Here is an 18098-nt window from a genome sequence, read left to right on the forward strand (position 1 = left end):
TTTCTCTTGATAAAAATTAAAGTGACCCTGGGCTCGGTGCGGTAATTCATGCCTATAACCCTAGCACGTTGAGAGGCCAAGGCGGGTGGCTCACCTGAGGTCAGGAGCTCGAGATTAGCCTGACCAACATGGTGAAACCCCTTCTCAACTACAACTGCAAAAATTATACAAGCATGCTGGCACATGCCTGTAGTCCCAGCTACTTGGGAGGCTGAGCCAGAGAATCACTGGAACTCAGGTGGCCTAGGTTGCAGTCAGCCGAGATCCTACCATTTATTTCACTCTAACCTGTGCTACAGAGCAAGATTTTGTCTTTAAAAAAAAAAAAAAAAATTACAGTAAGCCTGGGCAACATGGTGAAATCCAGTCTCTACAAAAAAATGCAAAAAAAAAAAAAAGCTGGGCATGGTGGCACATGCCTGTAGTCTCAACTACTTGGGAGGCTGAGGTTGGAGGATCACCTGAGCCTCAGAAGTCCAGGATGCAGTAAGCTATGATCATGCCTCTGCAATCCAGCTGAGGTGATACAGTGAGACCGTGTGAAAAAAAATTTTTTTTATTATTAAATTGAGCCAACACACCAGACTTAAGTTTTTGGTTTAATTTCCTGTCTTTGGTAAAATTCTTTAGGAGACTTTATAAAGGAATAACTCAGAGAAGTTTAGGTGGTCCCACATGGCTGAAAGGTCTCCCAGGACTATGCTTTTGCAGCTCTTTCATACCCAGTGTTCACTCTTATGGAAGATTCATTTAAAGATGGATTGTAGTTAGGGTGAGTCTAGTTTCTTAAAATTTTTGGTGATGATCTCTGATATTGGAAAGGTAGTATGGTTATCTTAGTTCCTGGATTATCCGGATCTTTCTAATAAGTTGATATTCTCAAAGTACTATAAGAAAACCACCCAGCCTGGGCAACATGTTAGCCAAGAATGGTGGAACATGCCTGTAATCCTAGCTAGTTGGGAGACTGAAGCGGGAGGATCTCTTGAGCCCAGGAGTACAAGGCACAGTGAGCTATGATTTTGCCAGTGTGCTCCAACCTGGACAACAGAGCTCAAACGCTATCTCTAAAAAAGAAAAGCAATACTGCCTAATGGATGGAGCCTCTGGGAGGTAAATAGTGTGAATTAGGATTAGAGTTGGCTTTGCAGGCTAGATCTGTCAAGTTTCCCAAAAACCATCACCTCCTATGGGTGGTAGAGAGCAGTGGTTATGTGAAGTTCTGAACTAGACAGAAGGGTCAGCGTCTTTGGATCAAAAGGTTTCTTAGGATTCTGCCCGCCTGGCAGACTTTCGTCCTTGTCATTATTACTCTAGAGCTTCTGGAAGCTGAGGTCTACTGAGAAGTCGTCCCAGAAGCAGAAAGTGAAATCCAAAACCTGCCTGTTTGAAGTTGGAGTCGACACACCCATCTTGAAGTGAGAAAATTAGTCTGGCAGGATAAATTGAATAAGCATTTATAGCAGACAGATAGATGTTTGGTGCCGTGATGGGGTCTGTACGTGGACCACAAAGAAAAGGGCACAATGGGATCATTTGCTCTTAGAGAACTCACAGTTTATGTGGCCCATTGGTCTCTTGGTGTTCTCTAACATCAACGTTCTTTCTTCCTTACCCTCCTCCTTTTTTTCCTCCTTCCTATTTCTTGCTTCCTACCTCCCTCTTTTTCACCTTTACTTTCTAGTTTCACAGAAGAGATGCAGTAGGCACAGAAGAGATGCAAAAGGCACTGATTCTTGTCTGAACTCTGGTATCTCTCCACAGGACTGGGCTCTAAGCCCCTCGTTGAAATGAGGGGCCACGAGGACGGGGGCATCCGGCTGGAGTGCATATCTAGAGGGTGGTACCCAAAGCCCCTCACAGTGTGGAGGGACCCCTACGGTGGGATTGTGCCTGCCCTGAAGGAGGTCGTCACCCCTGACACAGATGGCCTCTTCATGGTCACCACAGCTGTGATCATCAGAGATAAGTCGGTGAGGAACATGTCCTGCTCTATCAGTGACACCCTGCTCGGTCAGAAGAAAGAAAGTGTCATTTTTATTCCAGGTTAGTTCTCTGCCCTCTGAGACTCGTCGGGTGCATGGGGATCCTCAGCACACAGATGGAGCCCAGAGCGGGAATGGGGGCAGCAGTGTGGGTGGAATGGTCCTGGGCCCTGAGGACCAGGAGTCTGCAGCTGAGCTGAGGCCTCTCTGCTTCTCACAGAAGGAGAATCAAAGAGTCCCAAAACTCAGGAGTAGGAGCCTCTTCTCTGAGAGTGAACCTGGTTTGTTGTTGTTGTTGTTGTTGTTGTTGTTTTTCCCCCTGATAAGGTCCTCAGGCTGCGGCAATATTTTTTTTTTTTTTAAGACCAGTTCTCTCTCTGTCACACAGGCTAGCCTGCAGTGGCACAATCTTGGCTCACTACAACCTCCGCCTCCCAGGTTCAAGCAATTCTCATACCTCAGCCTCCCGAAGGCTAGGGCTACAGGCACACGCCACCACACCCAGCTAATTTTTGTATTTTTAGTAGAGATGGGGATTTCGCCTTGTTGACCAGGCTGCTCTCGAACTTCTGACCTCAAACGATCCACCTTTCTCAGCCTTCCAAAGTGCTGGGATTACAGGCGTGAGCCACCATACCCGGCCAGCAATTTTTAGACTTTGAAAACAACCATAACACATGGAGGGTGGTGTGGATAAGTGACTCTCTACACTTGGTGTTCCTGTATGCTGCAGCCATCCCTTCCTGCACAGGGGATTTTCCACGGGATAGAGCCGCGGAAATTCCCTATTAACACATACTCGTAATTCATTCAACAAATGGTCAAGAAGCCTATCATATGTCAAGACACTGTTCTAGAAACCAAAGGTAAATAATTGAACAAATTATATCAAGAACTCTTCCCTCAAAAAGTGATTAAATAATTAGTTAACCATATATTCTATCAGATGGTGATGAACATCTATAGGAAACATTAAGCAAGGAAGGAATAAAGAGGCAGTGTGAGACATTGCAATTCTTAACAGAATGGTCAGGGAAGACTTCGCTGTAGAGATGAAAATTGAGCCATCCCGTCTGATAGTAAGGAATCATCAGATGCTTAAGGACTGAGCAACCAGCTACAGGAAAAGCATATGCAAAGGGCCTGGGGAAGGAACATCCCTGGCAGTTTCCAGGACCCCCAGAAGGTGATGCTGGTGTGGCTGAAATGGAGTCAGTGCAGGAAGTGAGAGGAGATGAATTCACAGAGACAATGAAAACACATTCTACATGGCATCATAAGCCACAAACAGTCTTTGGTTTTTAGGGAGAGTGAAGTGGAAAGCATTGGAAGGTTTTGAGCTAAGAATTAACATGATTACACTTGGTCTGGTCTCTTGAGAATAGACTGTAGAAGGTGAGGGCAGAATAAGAAGGAGGGCACTGCAGTATTCCAGGCGTGAGTGATCGTAGCTTGAGGCAGGGTGGTGGCTGTGCTGACTCAGCATGACGGGTTAGCTTTATTCACCTTGGCCCTTCCCATGGTGACTGGTTTGCTACCTCTGGGCCTTGGCCCTGGAAGCCACTGAGGTGTCAGCCAGATCTGAGCCAGCATCACTTTCTCCATCTGAGTTTTCTCAGGGAGAAAGCAACAGAGCAGGTGGCTGAGGAGCCCTTCAGCTGTGCTCCTAAGGGCACTCTTACCCCAGATGTTCTGTTTCAAACTAAGTGGACATTTCTGGCTGCCTTTTCAGAATCCTTTATGCCCAGCGTGTCTCCCTGTGTGGTGGCCCTGCCTATCATTGTGGTTTTTCTGATGATAATCATTGCCGTATGCATCTACTGGATCAACAGACTCCAAAAGGAAACAAAGATTCTGTCAGGGGAAAAGGAGTCTGAACGGAAAACAAGAGAAATTGCTGTAAAGGAACTGGAGAAGGAACGTGTGCAAAAAGAGAAAGAACGGAAAACAAGAGAAATTGCTGTAAAGGAACTGAAGAAGGAACGTGTGCAAAAAGAGAAAGAACTTCAAGTAAAAGGTAAAAGAGGCTGAGTATGGTGGCTCATGGCTTGAATCCCAGCACTGTAGAAGGCTGAGGCAGGCAGATCACCTGAACCCTGGATTTCGAGACCTGCCTGGGCAATAAAGTGAGACCCCGTTTAATTAAAAAAAAAAAAAAAGTAGAAGAGTGGGAGGACAGTTCAGCACCGTAGAAAAGACACCACTCTCCCAGGTACCAGCATATGGAAGAGAGAGGAAATGCACAGCAGCAGCAGCAAGGACTTGGAACTCTGATGTCCTTGGAATGAATCTCTCAGAGCTTTTGTTCTTTCACTCTGCCCACCTTGCATCCATTCATCTGGCTACATGAAGTACTACATGGTTGATCAAAAGCAAGTATAACAATGTACCGGCACTACCCACCACCTGATGACATATCATTTCTGGTTTCTGACAGTGCCCTAGGCATGAGGCAAGGGAGATGTTGCTGTTCATAGAAAGGACGGTTCCTGCATTTTTACTATAAACCCAACTTCTTTTTTTTTTTTTTTTTTTTTGAGACAGAGTCTCGCTCTGTCGCCCAGGCTGGAGTGCAGTGGCTCAATCTCGGCTCACTGCAAGCTCCGCCTCCCGGGTTTACGCCATTCTCCTGCCTCAGCCTCCCGAGTAGCTGGGACTACAGGCGCCGCCACCTTGCCCGGCTAGTTTTTTTTGTATTTTTTTAGTAGAGACGGGGTTTCACCGTGTTAGCCAGGATGGTCTCGATCTCCTGACCTCGTGATCCGCCCGTCTCGGCCTCCCAAAGTGCTGGGATTACAGGCTTGAGCCACCGCGCCCGGCCTAAACCCAACTTCTTTTAGTTCTTCTGTGGAAGACATGATTTTCTTTCTGTTTGTTTTTCAGAGCAACTTCAAGAAGAATTGCGTAAGTTTAGCCTTTCCTGAACTAATCCATATACAATTTGAGTTCTGCTCAGTTAGCAACATCTCATGACATTCGCCTCTGTCTGTCCCTTGCAGGATGGAGAAGAACAGTCTTACGTGCCGGTGAGTGTCTCTGATGTTCCCTTAGATCTCAGCTTTCTCCCGCTAGCCAGCTAACAGGACTCCTTAGAGGAGATGGGCAAGGGGACCAAGGCTAGGCAGGGACAGCAGGGAGCTGGGGTCAGTTCATCAACAGTGTCCCAGCAATGATGCATCATGGCTCTTCTGTGAGGGAATCCTGACATCTCTCAATCCACCCTATGGTTTACATCCCAGGATCCTTTCTCTTTTGGAATAATTTAATACATGATTACCAGAAGTGTCCCATATATAGTAGCCTTCCTAAGAGTTACGTTTCAGTAGTTGTTGCTCTTTGATCCTGGATAAATTTGAAAAAAGACATTACTGTCTTAGCAGCTTATATCCTGGGGATAGTGTAGACTGTGCCAAGTTGAAGACCCATGCGGGGAAGAGGCCATGAGGGTCCCTAGTAAGCCTGACAAAAGTGTGTACCAATAGGTGACAAGAAATGCCTTTCTGCTCCTAAGAGAGCACTGATACTTTGTGTATAGCCTGCCAGGGGAGGGTGTTCCGGTGAGTGGGAGAGCACAGAACCCAATTGCCCACTCCCAGTGAGCACTTTTCATCTTATGATTCTGCCCCTCTGCCCATAAGCACCACAGAATCCAAGCTTTACCAGATACCATGACGCATGGACCTTTCCTCTTTAGGTGAATTTTAAAATTGCCACTTTCCACTTGGGACAAAATAGCAAATCGTCACAGTCAGACATATTTACTTGTGGAATGGAGGAAATCATTTTAACACAATAGAAAGGTAGACAGAATAAGTAAGAATAAATACAGATGGGAGAGGCCTGCAGAATGCCCAGTGTCCGGAGCATTTCTTATACCTACAGAAGTGATACCTGAAGACATCAGACCCACACTGTTGAAGCAAAACTGGATGGGAATTGTTCCTCCCCACATTTGCCTACAGATCCCTCAGGAAGCAGGTTTTCTTTTGGGGACATTTATTCTCCTTTATTTTTTGAAGGGTGCCCTTGTCAGTCATTTAAGTCAGTTGTGATTGGTAAAAGGAACACACAGGACCAATGAAGAGACCCTTTACCCTCCGGGATAGTGTAAAGGGAAACACTCACCTTACCTGATCCACTGGGGAGAGGAGGAGCAGGACATAAAGACTCTGTGCTGGTTTGAGCCAAGTTGGAAAGTTTCTAACTAAAGAAAATCCAGAGATCATAGGTCTTTGTTTTGAGTTTTGTTTTTGTTTTTTTGTTTGTTTGTTTGTTTTGAGATGATATCTTGCTCTGTCACCCAGGCTGGAGTGCTGAGGCACAATCTGGACTCACTGCAACCTCTGCCTCCCGGGTTCAAGCAATTCTCGTGCCTCAGCCTCCTGAGTAGCTGGGATTACAGGCGTGCACCACCATGCCTGGCTAACTTTTGTATTTTTGGTAGAGATGGGGTTTCACCATGCTGTCCAGGCTAGTCTCGAACTCCTGACCTCAGGTGATCCACCCGCTTCGGCCTCCCAAAGTTCTGGGATTACAGGCGTGAGTCACCGTGCCCAGCCAGAGATCCTATGTCTTGAATAGAAAAGGGAACACAGATTTAGAACGCTGAGAGAAAGAATGATTAATTTTGCCTCATATGCTAAACTTTCCGAATTTCTTAGAGCTCCAATTCTTCTCAAACTGAGGGAACTGCTGGAGAGATAGAAGGGCAGCTTCAGTAATTCTCAGTGTGTGAGCTGCCTAGGATCAGAGAGCCTTCATGGAAGTGGCCACTACCTGGGGATCCCCCCACAGATATCTGAGACCTCTCTGGGAATCAGGAACCACACAATCCCCCAGGTTCCTGAGACCCCAGGCCTAAACCTGAAACTTCCTTTGCAGTCGATGTGGTCCTGGATCCAGACACCACTCATCCTGATCTCTTGCTGTCAGAGACCGGAGAAGTGTGAGAAGGTGCCCCGCCAGGCACCTAGGGGAGAGCGTGCCTGACAACCCAGAGAGATTCCACAGTGAGCCTTGTGTCCTGGGCCGGGAGAGCTTCGCTTCAGGGAAACATTACTGGGAGGTGGAGGTGGAAAACGTGATTGAGTGGACTGTGGGGGTCTGCAGAGACAATGTTGAGAGGAAAGAGGAGGTCCTGCTGCGTCCTCGGAATGGCTTCTGGACCTTGGAGATGTGTAAAGGGCAATACCGGGCCCTGTCCTCACCTAAGAGGATTCTCCCTTTGAAGGAGTCCCTTTGCCGTGTGGGCGTCTTCCTGGACTGTGAAGCTGGAGATGTCTCCTTCTACAACATGAGGGACAGATCGCACATCTACACATGTCCCCGTTCAGCCTTTTCTGTGCCTGTGAGGCCCTTCTTCAGGATAGGGTCTGATGACAGCCCCATCTTCATCTGTCCGGCACTCACAGGAGCCAATGGGGTCACGGTGCCTGAAGAGGGCCTGACACTTCACAGAGTGGGGACCAATCAGAGCCTGTAGAATCAATTCGCCGGTCTCACAGCCATGTAGACAAGCCCTCGTCATCTCAGCAGCCACTGCACAATGTTGTTGGTGGAAGACACACCCTTCTCCCCTCTGGTCACGTAAGAGAACAGCTTCCACCTGCCTCTTTCACACCCACTCCAGCCCTTAGCCCCAGTTTTCTCCTCCTCACTAGGCTGTGGCTTTAGTAGTTCCTTTGGTTGTAACTATGGGATGGGATCCACGCATAGGAAACTAGTTGTGTCATAGCTCCCAGCCAAGAAGAAAGTGTGAGAAGTTGATGGGCAGCAAACCTGCTGTTTAACATCAGGGTGACCACATTGAGTCCAGCATGCCAGTTGGCACCAGATGTTATGGACATGGAATGAGGTCAACAGGGTTCATCAGGATGAGAGAGGAGAGAGGAATCCACAGGACCACCAGAGAGGAGAGGGAACCAGATATGCAGGTCAGAGATAGAGGAAGTAGAACCAGACAGCTGGGAGGGACCAAGGTTGTAAGGGTGGATAAGCCCCAACATAACAGCTAAGGGGACCTGGGAGATGATGGCTCATTTCCACCCAACCCCAGGATTTCCACAACACACACCCACAGGCCTGGACCTGGGATGAAGATGAATGAAGAACATGGACTCGTGTGGATGTGGTTTGGCTTACGTGTCCCTGCAATAAACAATGAGTCAGTACTTAGTCCCTGAGTGTGGTTGAGGTTTGAGGTCCTGGTCGAGCAGGGCAGTACTGCAACTGGTCTACGTCAGCATTCAGGTTCAATGGGGACACCAGTGGCTTCAAACTTCCTAATCTAATTATGTCTTTAGACACTTAATAACTATTGAGGACCTTAAAGAACTTTTGTTTATTTGGGTTAATATTTGTTAATAGTTATGGCATTTGACATTGAAACAAAATTTGAAATGTTATCTTTTAATTCATGTTAAAATAGCATGAATAAATCAATTATAGTTTAATATAAACAGGATGTTTTGTGAAAAAGCAATCTATTGTGTCCCAATAAAAGAACTGGGAGTTCTTTTATTCCTGGTTAACTTTTTCCAAATCTAATGTCTGGCTTAATAGAAGATGTTTGTATTCTCATATCTGCCTTTGTATTAAACCTATTGGTTTATCATAGGTCATATTTTCTCAAAAAAAAAAAACTTTACTGCACCCTACTGAGAGAATGAGATGAAAAATGGTTAATGTTTCATTATTATTATTGTGAAAATAGTGTTAACACTGGGGACTCCTTAAGAGTATATCAGAGTTCGCGCTAGGAATCCGAAGACCGCATTTGGAAACTAGAATAGTGGATCCTGGAAGTTAATCCATGTGCTGGTTAATTTTAGATGTCAACTTGACTGGATTATGGAATACCTAGACAACTGGTACAACATTATTTCTGGATGTGTCTGTGAGTGTGTTTCCAGAAGAGACTGGCATGTGAGTCAGTGGGAAATTCTCCCGTCCAATTGGCGGGGGGCCCAATAGAACCAAAAGACAGAGGAAAGGCAAATTCTTCTCTCCTCTGGAGCTGAGACACTCTTCTTCTTCTGCCCTTGAACATCAGAACTCCTGGCTCTCCAGCCTTTGAACTTCAGGACTTGTACCAGGAGGCCCTGGGTTCTCAGGCCTTTGGCTTTGGACTGAGAGTTACACAACCAGCTTCCCTGGTTGTGAGGCTTTCAGACTTCAAATGAGCCGTGCTACCAGCATCCCAGGGTCTCCAGCCTACAGACGGGCTGTTGTGTGATTTCTTAGCCTCTATATTCACATGAGCCAATTTCCTTAATAAATGTCTGCTCATAAATCTGCTCATAAAGCCGAGTTCCTGCCACTGCACTCCAACCTGGGTGACAGAGTGCAACTCTGTTTCAAAAAAAAAAAAAGTAGTGTATCGTGTCTGGTTTTCTTTCCATTCATATGTTTATGTGACTCTGCAGTAATATCTCCTCCTCCTGCATGTACCCATATTCATGCAAGCAAATGTAGCAAACTGCCACAATAGCATTTTAATTAGTGGACATCTTTCTCTCTTCACCACATTAAAATCTTTTCTCATTTTGTTCTGCTGATATTTCCATTATGATAAAAGATTTAAGACAAGTAAATATATAGAAATACTCATATACACACAAGGATGAAAGAAATAAACACAAACACTAAGGGAGGTAAGGCAGGAATTTTTCTTCAACGTGTACAATTCAATGTACTTTTAGCCTTCTTCAGGGGTTTCTGGCCAGCAACTGATGAGAAACACTACCTCCGAGCCAATCAAAAAACTAATTCTTCCAAAGAGAGATTGTTATTATTCCTCGCGATGACCAGACAGCCTCTGCTTTCTTTTTCCTTTCTTCCAAATGGAGACTCAACCATGATAGAAAGAATGGAGAACTATTAACCACCTTTCTTCTGTGGGCTGTGATTTTCAGATGGGAATGCTAAGAGGTAAGTGGGAGAAGTTGATGAGAGCCTGGGCTACAATGTCGGGGAGGACAGGGGCTGAATCGCTAAGAGTGGTGAGTGGGCATGCAGGGAGAGTACTTGTGCAGAGAAAAGTGTCAGGTGTCTGAGGGGTGTGCCTGAGGGGGTGTGCACACACACTTGTGGACACACGGAAAATGGAGAAGTAGTACAAAGAATAAAGACCTGCAGAGTTTGGGATTTGGTCAAGAAATGTTCTACTTGCATGTTCTTAAGAATGTATTGTGGTCAGAAAAGGGCAAAAAATATTTAAAATCTCTTCTGGCCAACTCAAGGCATCTATTCTAAGAATTTCTAAAAAGAGATGTCCCTTATAGATTCATATGTAAATCTGTTCATTTCAGAAATATTAAAAATATAGAAATGTCTGAACCAGTATACATATATAACAGGCGAGGGATAGACAAACAATGCATGTTTCAGTCATAAAAGAGATTTCCATGCAGCCTTTAGGAATCGTGTTTTTCATGAAGGGCAATTATTTATAATTTTAACAACATTAGATCCATACATTACACCTTGTTTTGTGTCTTTTAGGAACAGTATGTGTTTTTCCTTTTATTCATCATTTCCCCAAAACCTAACGAATATTATCCAATGGATACAATCTATTTTGTTGTATGAATATACAGGTTTTTTTGTTTTTTGTTTTTTGTTTTTTTTTTGAGATGGAGTCTTGCTCTGTCACCCAGGCTGGAGTGCAGTGGCGCATTCTCAGCTCACTGCAGCCTCTGCTTCCCAGGTTCCAGCGATTCTCCTGTCTCAGCCTCCTGGGTAGCTGGGATTACAGGTGCATGCCACCACGCCCAGCTAATTTTTGTATTTTTAGTAGAGACGGGTTTTGCCAAGTTGGCCAGGCTGGTCTTGAACTCCTGACCTCAGGTGATCCACCTGCCTCGGTCTCCCAAAGTGCTGGGATTACAGGCATGAGCCACCATGCCAGGCCTATACAATTATTATTATTATTATTATTATTATTATTATTATTTACATTTAACCTAATTTTATTCCTGCTGGCCTTGGGACGGGGAATAGATCATTTAGTAAAAACATACAGTAAAAACAAAGTGTCTTATCATGTACAACTTTTAAACTATATTAATGATGTACCTAAATTACTTCCATGCACACAAGTCTAACATTCGTTTAAAAACACACACACACACACACACAAGACTTCTGGGAGCATTTCATAATAAAGTAATTCCTATCTAATTTTTCTTTGTAGATAGATCAAGCACCTCCAAAATATGAATTCCTGTACACCGTGAGCACATTACTTAAAATGAACACTTACATGAATTAAGTATATGGACAGCCTTAGGATAAGCTGACGTTATAGATTCAGCTAAGTAGGCAACACACCATAGTGCCAAATGGAAAAAGTGCATTTGCAAATAAATTTTTAAAACTATGTTAAGTTTTATAATTAAATGCAGAAAATATACTGATTTGCTAAAATAAATAAGATGTGATGTATTAACACTTCACTATAAAGAATGCATACCAGAACATTTATAAACAGTGAATGAGTCTTATTAGGAATATTTCCTACAACAAACGCTGGTTAAATAGAAATGCATATTTTGAAGCACTGTGGGTGGTATATGTTTTGCCACATACTTTTGTTACCTTGAGGTAGATAACGCATATGTACTAAAATTGGCGTTCATTTTCAGTTGCTGCTGGTATCATGTTTTAAGAAATGTGTACAGTGTGAAAAATTTGAAAATACTCATGAATGAAAAATGTCTTTAAAAAATAGCTATTTTCATGCAGTTATGTACAGTCTCACTGTGTAAATTTCAAGGCAAGATTTGTTTCCTGTAAAACAGATCATTGTTCTATGAGAGAATGTTCTTTACTTTGTGCATTTCTTTTCTCCCCGTGCGTTACATTATTTTGCTCTAGTCTTTGTTTCTGTGTGCATATAACATGCCAGTTAAAATGAAAACTATCTCACATGTAGAAAAGGAAAGTCTGGAATTTAAAAACCAAGAACTCATAAAATCCTTATTAAATGACACCATCTGATTCAAGTAAAAAATGACTTAAACACTAGTAAAAAAAAAAAAAAAAAAAAAAAAAAAAAAGACAAAACACATTTCATGAAGAATACAAAGATAAATGTCTGCTGAGTGTTTTAGTTCAGATGTTTCAGAATACTGCTGCATGTTTTATGAGGAATTTGAGGGGAAGATTTCATAGCAGAAGGTGTTAATGTGGGCTGTATTGACTTAAGTGGTGACCCAACTGGACTGTGAAACCACGGGATGCCTATGGACTCCAGCTGCTTGTTACAGGGGAACTCCCCACTGTTGTTCAGAAATCTTTCCTCATTTCCTCTCTCCCCAAGCTTCCCATCCTCTACTGGCTCAGTTTCTAGCATTTCAGTATCTTCTTTCCTGCTAAAGAACTTGTCCAACTAACTAGTAACTATTTTTGGTGTGCATTAGCATAGCTTTTATTGGGGGCTATATAGCACTATCTACCCAAATTACATCTTTAGTGATCCAAAATTCCACTTCTGGGGATTTATTTGGTAGATAAGCTTGCATTTGTGTGAGATGATCCAGGTAAAAAGTTATTTTTTTATAGCACTGATTATGACTGCATAAGGTTAGAAACTATGCAGATGTTCACTGCTGGGGAACTTTCATGCAATGGATACCACTCAAGTGTGAAAGAAAAAAGAGAAAATTATCTCTATACTGATACGGAAGGATCTCCAAGATTACCTTTGCACAGAAAGAGCAAAATGCAGAGTGGTGTGTATAGAATGCTATCTTCAGTGCAAATAAGAGGAAAAACAAGAATATATTTTTATTTACACTTTTTATGTTAACAAGCAATGTCATAACACTCACTAGGTGTCAGGCACTTTATTAATTTAATCCTTGTAACTTCAGGAGGTAGGTATTAACATTACCCCAATTTCAAAGAGAAGGGCAGTAGGAACAGAGTGGTTAAATAATTAGTCCAGAGTCACACTGCTAGTCACCTAAAGGAGCCAGCATTGACACCCTAAGCATCATATTAAGCATACTAATTTGAAGCTAAGAAAGGGAGGGTGGGAGGGAGGACTGGGTGGATGGGAGACTTGCATGACTTTTTATATATATATTTTTGAACCATGTACATGTGTTACCTATCAAAAAGTTGAAATAGAAAAAACTGTGTCTGATCTGCTCAAGTCACTCACTTTCCACATGAGAGGCAGACATCTCAAGACAAGAAATAGTAGCAGCCTCTAGTGGGGGTTTATCAAAGTCTTACCCACAGTCCTCTGAGATTTTAGAATGAGAAAGATTATTTAACCCCGTGAGATAGATTCTGTGGCCTGTGACCTAGGGTGAGCAGCCAACACTTGGGGTGCTGCAGTCTGGGGAGGCTGAGTGCACTGGTCCCCATGGCCCATAGCCCTTCACTTCACAGGCCCGTTCTTCAGGAGCGCCCAGAGCTGGATCGCTGCCCTGGCAGGGACCCTGCCTATCTTGCTGCTGCTTCTCCGGGCAGCCAGTTACTTCCTGTGGCAACAGCAGGAGGAAAAAAGACTCTGTTCAGAAAGAAAAAGAGCGCAAGAGTTGAGAGAAATGGCATGGAGCGCAATAAAGCAAGAACGAATCACAAGAGGTAGCTGACCCTGGGAGTTTATCTGAACCCAGCTTATAGGCCAAAGCCCAAAGGCCTCACGCCTATCCCCACACCACAGCTGGGTTGTTTTTAAGGTTTATTTTTTAGAGAACTCCCTCACCTGTAACAGTTCATTATTTTATCTGCTTATTTTCCAGTGAAGCTCCTGGAGGAAATCAGTAAGTTCCCGTTCCCCCAGAGACCCAGGCATGTCTTTCTGTCCCTGCTTTAAGAGCCTTGATGCATCTTCCCTGTTCATTCCATTGCAGGGTGGAGAATTATCCAGTATGCGTCTCGTTAAGTCACTCTGACATTTTCTCTGAATCTGAATCTATAACTGTCTGTGCTTGAATAGTTTCCACACTTAACTTTTTCCCCAAGGTTAGGAAGTGGTCTTAGATCCCTTTGACTAAGGAAAGAAAATAAATGTGCCAATTCCTAGTCATTGCCAAAAAAAAAAAAAAAAAAAAAAAAAAGAAAAGAAAAAAGACAAAGAGTGTGACTCACTGGAGTAACACTCAGGAGGAGTGTTTCTTTCTCCCTTTCTTTCTCTCTCTCTTGCCGAGTCTCAAAGAAAAAATGCCTCCAATTTCTCTCTACTAGGGGCCACAAAACTCCATAGCCCTGCAAAGCACTGAAGAATATCCAGGGGCACACTTGTAAAGGAAGTGGGAAGAGGTGGATGAAGTTCATTCTCTATGGTAGGAACTTCACTCTTCATTTTACATAATCTATAGGCTCCAGAGAAGAAAAAGAATAAAAGATAATAAAGAACAAAAAAATAAGAAAAGAGAGTGTGTCTAATAAACAAGAGTGGCTTGAACAGTTGTTCAGTTGGTACCAATTTATTCTAACTGGCTTCAAAAACTAGTCCCTGAATTGCTCATTGAATTTCCCAAATTCTTTTCAGGGTAGGTAGGAAATTACAGATTGAAGTAGAAGAATCTTGCACGCGCGCACACACGCGCACACACACACACACACATATGTATATATGCATATAGACATGGTGGGACCTATGCCCAGGTACAAGAGTTTAGATACATTCCTAACGAATCAGCTGAACACCATCAGGAAGGAACTCTCAAAGTGATTGCCATGTCACTAACATTCGACTGATGTTCCTGGATTTGATATTAAGAAGGACACAGCAGAGAGAATTGAACCTGCAGAGGAAGAAAATACAGGTGGTCAAAAAAAAAAAAAGATTAGATGGATGTAAAAGTAAGGGAATGGGGCAAACTCAAACATGGCAAGTTAAGGTGACATCTCTACTTTCTCTTATTGTAGGGGAGAGAGACCTTGGACCTATAATGGTGAGTGAACCTGATGCTCTCTGAGTTTGCTGGGATACGTGCCATGAACACTTCAATCTTTCTCTGCTGTGACCTATTGATATTCTCAGTTGCATGAATCAGATTTAACCAAAATACTCAATTTCTCTGTGGTGGGGGATTGATTTCTGCTTTTTAGAGAATCTGAGAGACTCCTGACCCTACACACCCCCTTGCAAAGCCTGGCCGTGCAGGCTGTACCCTTCATGACAGAGGGAACAGAGCCCACCATTTTTGAGAAGATGCCACCCCTGATCCATCAGAGTTGTAGAGGAGGGAAGTTGGACCCTGGAAGAGACTCTGAAGAAAAGGAGAGAAAACAGGTAGTGAGGGGAGAATGCAGTGGGGAAAAGTACAAGAATACTGACCTTTTCCTTATCTGTGTCTTCTTCCTTTCAGAATAGAAAAAGGCTCTCTTCAAGCCAGGTGAGTAAATCACTGTATGTTCCCTGGACCAACAACCTGAGGGACTATATTCCTTTTTCCTTTTTTCTTCCTCAACTCCTGTGATTTGGGGAAGAAATGTCCCCATAACCAAGACAGTTTGGGGCAAGCAACATTGAATCCCAATCTGAAAGGTGGGGCCCATCTCCTAGACCCTTCTGGCTGAGAGCTCAGGGAACCAGGGCGTATCACTCTCTTGCACTTCCTCAGACCTTCCTGGGAAGGAAGACACATAAAGGGTGGAGCTGAGGGGAAGGAGACACACACTGAGTGATACTGCAGGGAGAGTGAGGATGGAAATGCCAAACAGAGGAGGGGAGGCCTGCCCAGAGAACTTTGCCCTTCCCAGGCTTCCCATGCTATCTACTGTCTGTGTCCCCACACAAATGCTTCTGAACTTTGGCCTCCACATTTTTCGATGATGACTGCAATCTATGTTTTGTGGGAGTTGAGGTGAAGACTGAAGGAATAATAAATATGCATTGGTCAAAAACCTAGTAAGAAAGAGATGACGAGTTCAAACTGTGTGATTGAAGAGGGTTTGTGGAAAGGAGGGTTAAGGGAAAGCAACAAGGAAAAGTGCAGTGCCCCATGGTTCCCAACATTGGGGAGCTGTCTCCACCCCTAGCCTGGGAGGGATAGGGAGGGGAAGCAGTTACTGGAACCCAGAGTAAGAAGTAGCTCAAAGAGAGGGCTTACTGAGAGAGTCACCAGGCCTTGTTAGAGCCACACCAGCTGCTGCTGGCAGGGAGGAAGCAGGAAACTAAATGGTGTGTCTCTCCTTTCTTTCTCCTTCCAATCTCCTATCAGGGCCTCCCACTGGCCAAACTCAACAGCAAACCAGAGGACAAGGAAGCCCAGTGGCACTGTCCTTAGAGGACAGATTTCTGGGGCCCAGAAAAGGATGGAGAAAGCTGAAGGGCAGAGAGTGAATCTATTGCATATAAGGTCCCACATATAGCCCACCCAGCAGAGACGGCCTTGCAGCTATCGGGAACATCAGGAGCTTCCTTCATGCCCTGCTGTGGGCTGAGTAAATAACATGATTGCTTTATACAGTGCTAGAGATTTGTATGTTTATCCCCATTTTTCAGATGAAGAAATGCTTCAGATGAGGCCCCACTTTGTTAAATAAATTAGATGTATGGAAAAATAGACTGCAGTAAAGGGGAACTCATTTAGCTCATGAGTGGTCGAATGAAGGTTGAAAATTAACCTCTGATCATAAAGCATTAGTGGGCAGAGTCAATGTGGGGAGGGAAACAAGAAAAACGTAGAAAGAGGATCCTTGCTGCTTCCTGAGGCCGCATCAGGGTGTTGGGTTAGCCAGATCCTAATGCAACCCTCACTTCACCCTCCTCTTCCCCTCTGGACACAAGATCCCTGGTGTTTTCTCTTCTGACACCGATGACAGAGTCACATTCAGGGCAGGCTAGGGACTCCAGGCTCTGGACTTAGGCCTCCTCAGCATGGCCCAGGCCTTGCATGCTGAGGCTCTGAAATCCAGGAAAAATGCTTGACCCCATGGACACTTCCTCAAAATCTCTGCAGTGGATGTGATTCTGGATGCAAAAACACTAAACCCCATCCTCCTTGTTTCTGAGGACCAGAGGAGCGTGCAGTGTGCCAAGGAGCCCCAGGATCTACTGGACAACCCTGAGAGATTTGATTGGCATTATTGTGTTCTCGGCTGTGAGAGCTTCATGTCAGGGAGACATTACTGGGAGGTGGAGGTAGGGGACAGGAAAGAGTGGCATATAGGGGTGTGTAGTAAGAATGTGCAGAGAAAAGGTTGGGTCAAAATGACACCTGAGAACGGATTCTGGACTATGGGGCTGATTGATGGGAATAAGTGTCAGACTCTAACTGAACCCAGAAACAACCTGAAACTTCATAAGCCCCCTAGGAAAGTGGGGATCTTCCTGAACTATGAGACTGGAGATATCTCTTTCTACAATGCTGTGGATGGATCGCATATTCATACTTTCCTGTACGATTACTTCTCTGAGCCTCTATATCCTGTTTTCAGAATTTTGACCTTGGAGCCCACTGATCTAACAATTTACCCAGTGCCAGAAGTAGAGAGTTCCTCAATTCTGACCTAGTGCCTGATCATTCCCTGGAGTTAACAGTGACCCCAGGCTTAGCTAACGAATCTGGGGAGCCTCAGGCTGAAGTAACTTGTCTCTGCTTCTCCCTGCCCAGCTCAGAGCTGAGGGCCTCCCCCTCCACAGCAACCAATCACAACCATAAAGCTACAGGCACGCACTGAAGCACTTTACTGATACTCATTCAATTATTCATATGCCAGTTGTTTGAGTTTGGTACCACCTTATTGTCCCCTTATACAGAAAAGGAAACTGGAGTGCTGAAAAGTGAATTAACTTTACAAAGTAGAATTGACTAGTTAACAATAAAGCTGGGATCTAAACAGCAATAACTAACATTAATGGAGAACCTAAAATGTTCTGAGTGCTGTGTTATGAGCTTTGGTGGATGTCACTCCTTTAATCCTCACAACACCCTGTCGGGTAGTCTCATTTTCCAAGTATGGAAGCTGAGGCAGGGCAACATTAAGTAACTTACATAACTCATGCAGTAATTTGTGCAGTTGGGAGATGGTCAGCTTCAGTCCCTGGCCATTTGCCCATTCTTTTCCACCCTGATTCTTCCCTGATAGGAAGAACCCACCTGTAGCTCTGAGGTTCTTTTCCCAGGACGGCTCCAGGGTAAGGAT

General features: G+C 44.2%; 1 protein-coding gene and 1 pseudogene across 3 annotated transcripts in view; both read left to right on the forward strand.

Moving 5' to 3' along the window:
* The window catches only part of LOC103221986 (butyrophilin subfamily 3 member A1), a 118453-nt gene that overhangs the window by 64008 nt on the left and 36347 nt on the right, over positions 1-18098 (forward strand). Inside the window, exons 9-13 of one of the 3 annotated variants that reach the window (XM_073005734.1) lie at positions 1765-2046; positions 3718-4002; positions 4869-4889; positions 4985-5011; positions 5868-6568. In XM_073005734.1, the coding sequence (XP_072861835.1) occupies positions 1765-2046; positions 3718-4002; positions 4869-4889; positions 4985-5011; positions 5868-6037 (785 nt within the window). In that variant the 3' untranslated portion in view covers positions 6038-6568. Of the gene's footprint in view, positions 1-1764; positions 2047-3717; positions 4003-4868; positions 4890-4984; positions 5012-5867; positions 6569-18098 lie in introns of those variants that run through there. The other 2 variants (XM_073005735.1, XM_073005728.1) reach the window with 2 other exon arrangements.
* LOC140708955 (butyrophilin subfamily 3 member A3-like) lies at positions 16885-17646 on the forward strand (annotated as a pseudogene).

Source organism: Chlorocebus sabaeus, chromosome 17 (assembly GCF_047675955.1).
Source record: "Chlorocebus sabaeus isolate Y175 chromosome 17, mChlSab1.0.hap1, whole genome shotgun sequence".
Taxonomy (NCBI): Eukaryota; Metazoa; Chordata; class Mammalia; order Primates; family Cercopithecidae; genus Chlorocebus; species Chlorocebus sabaeus.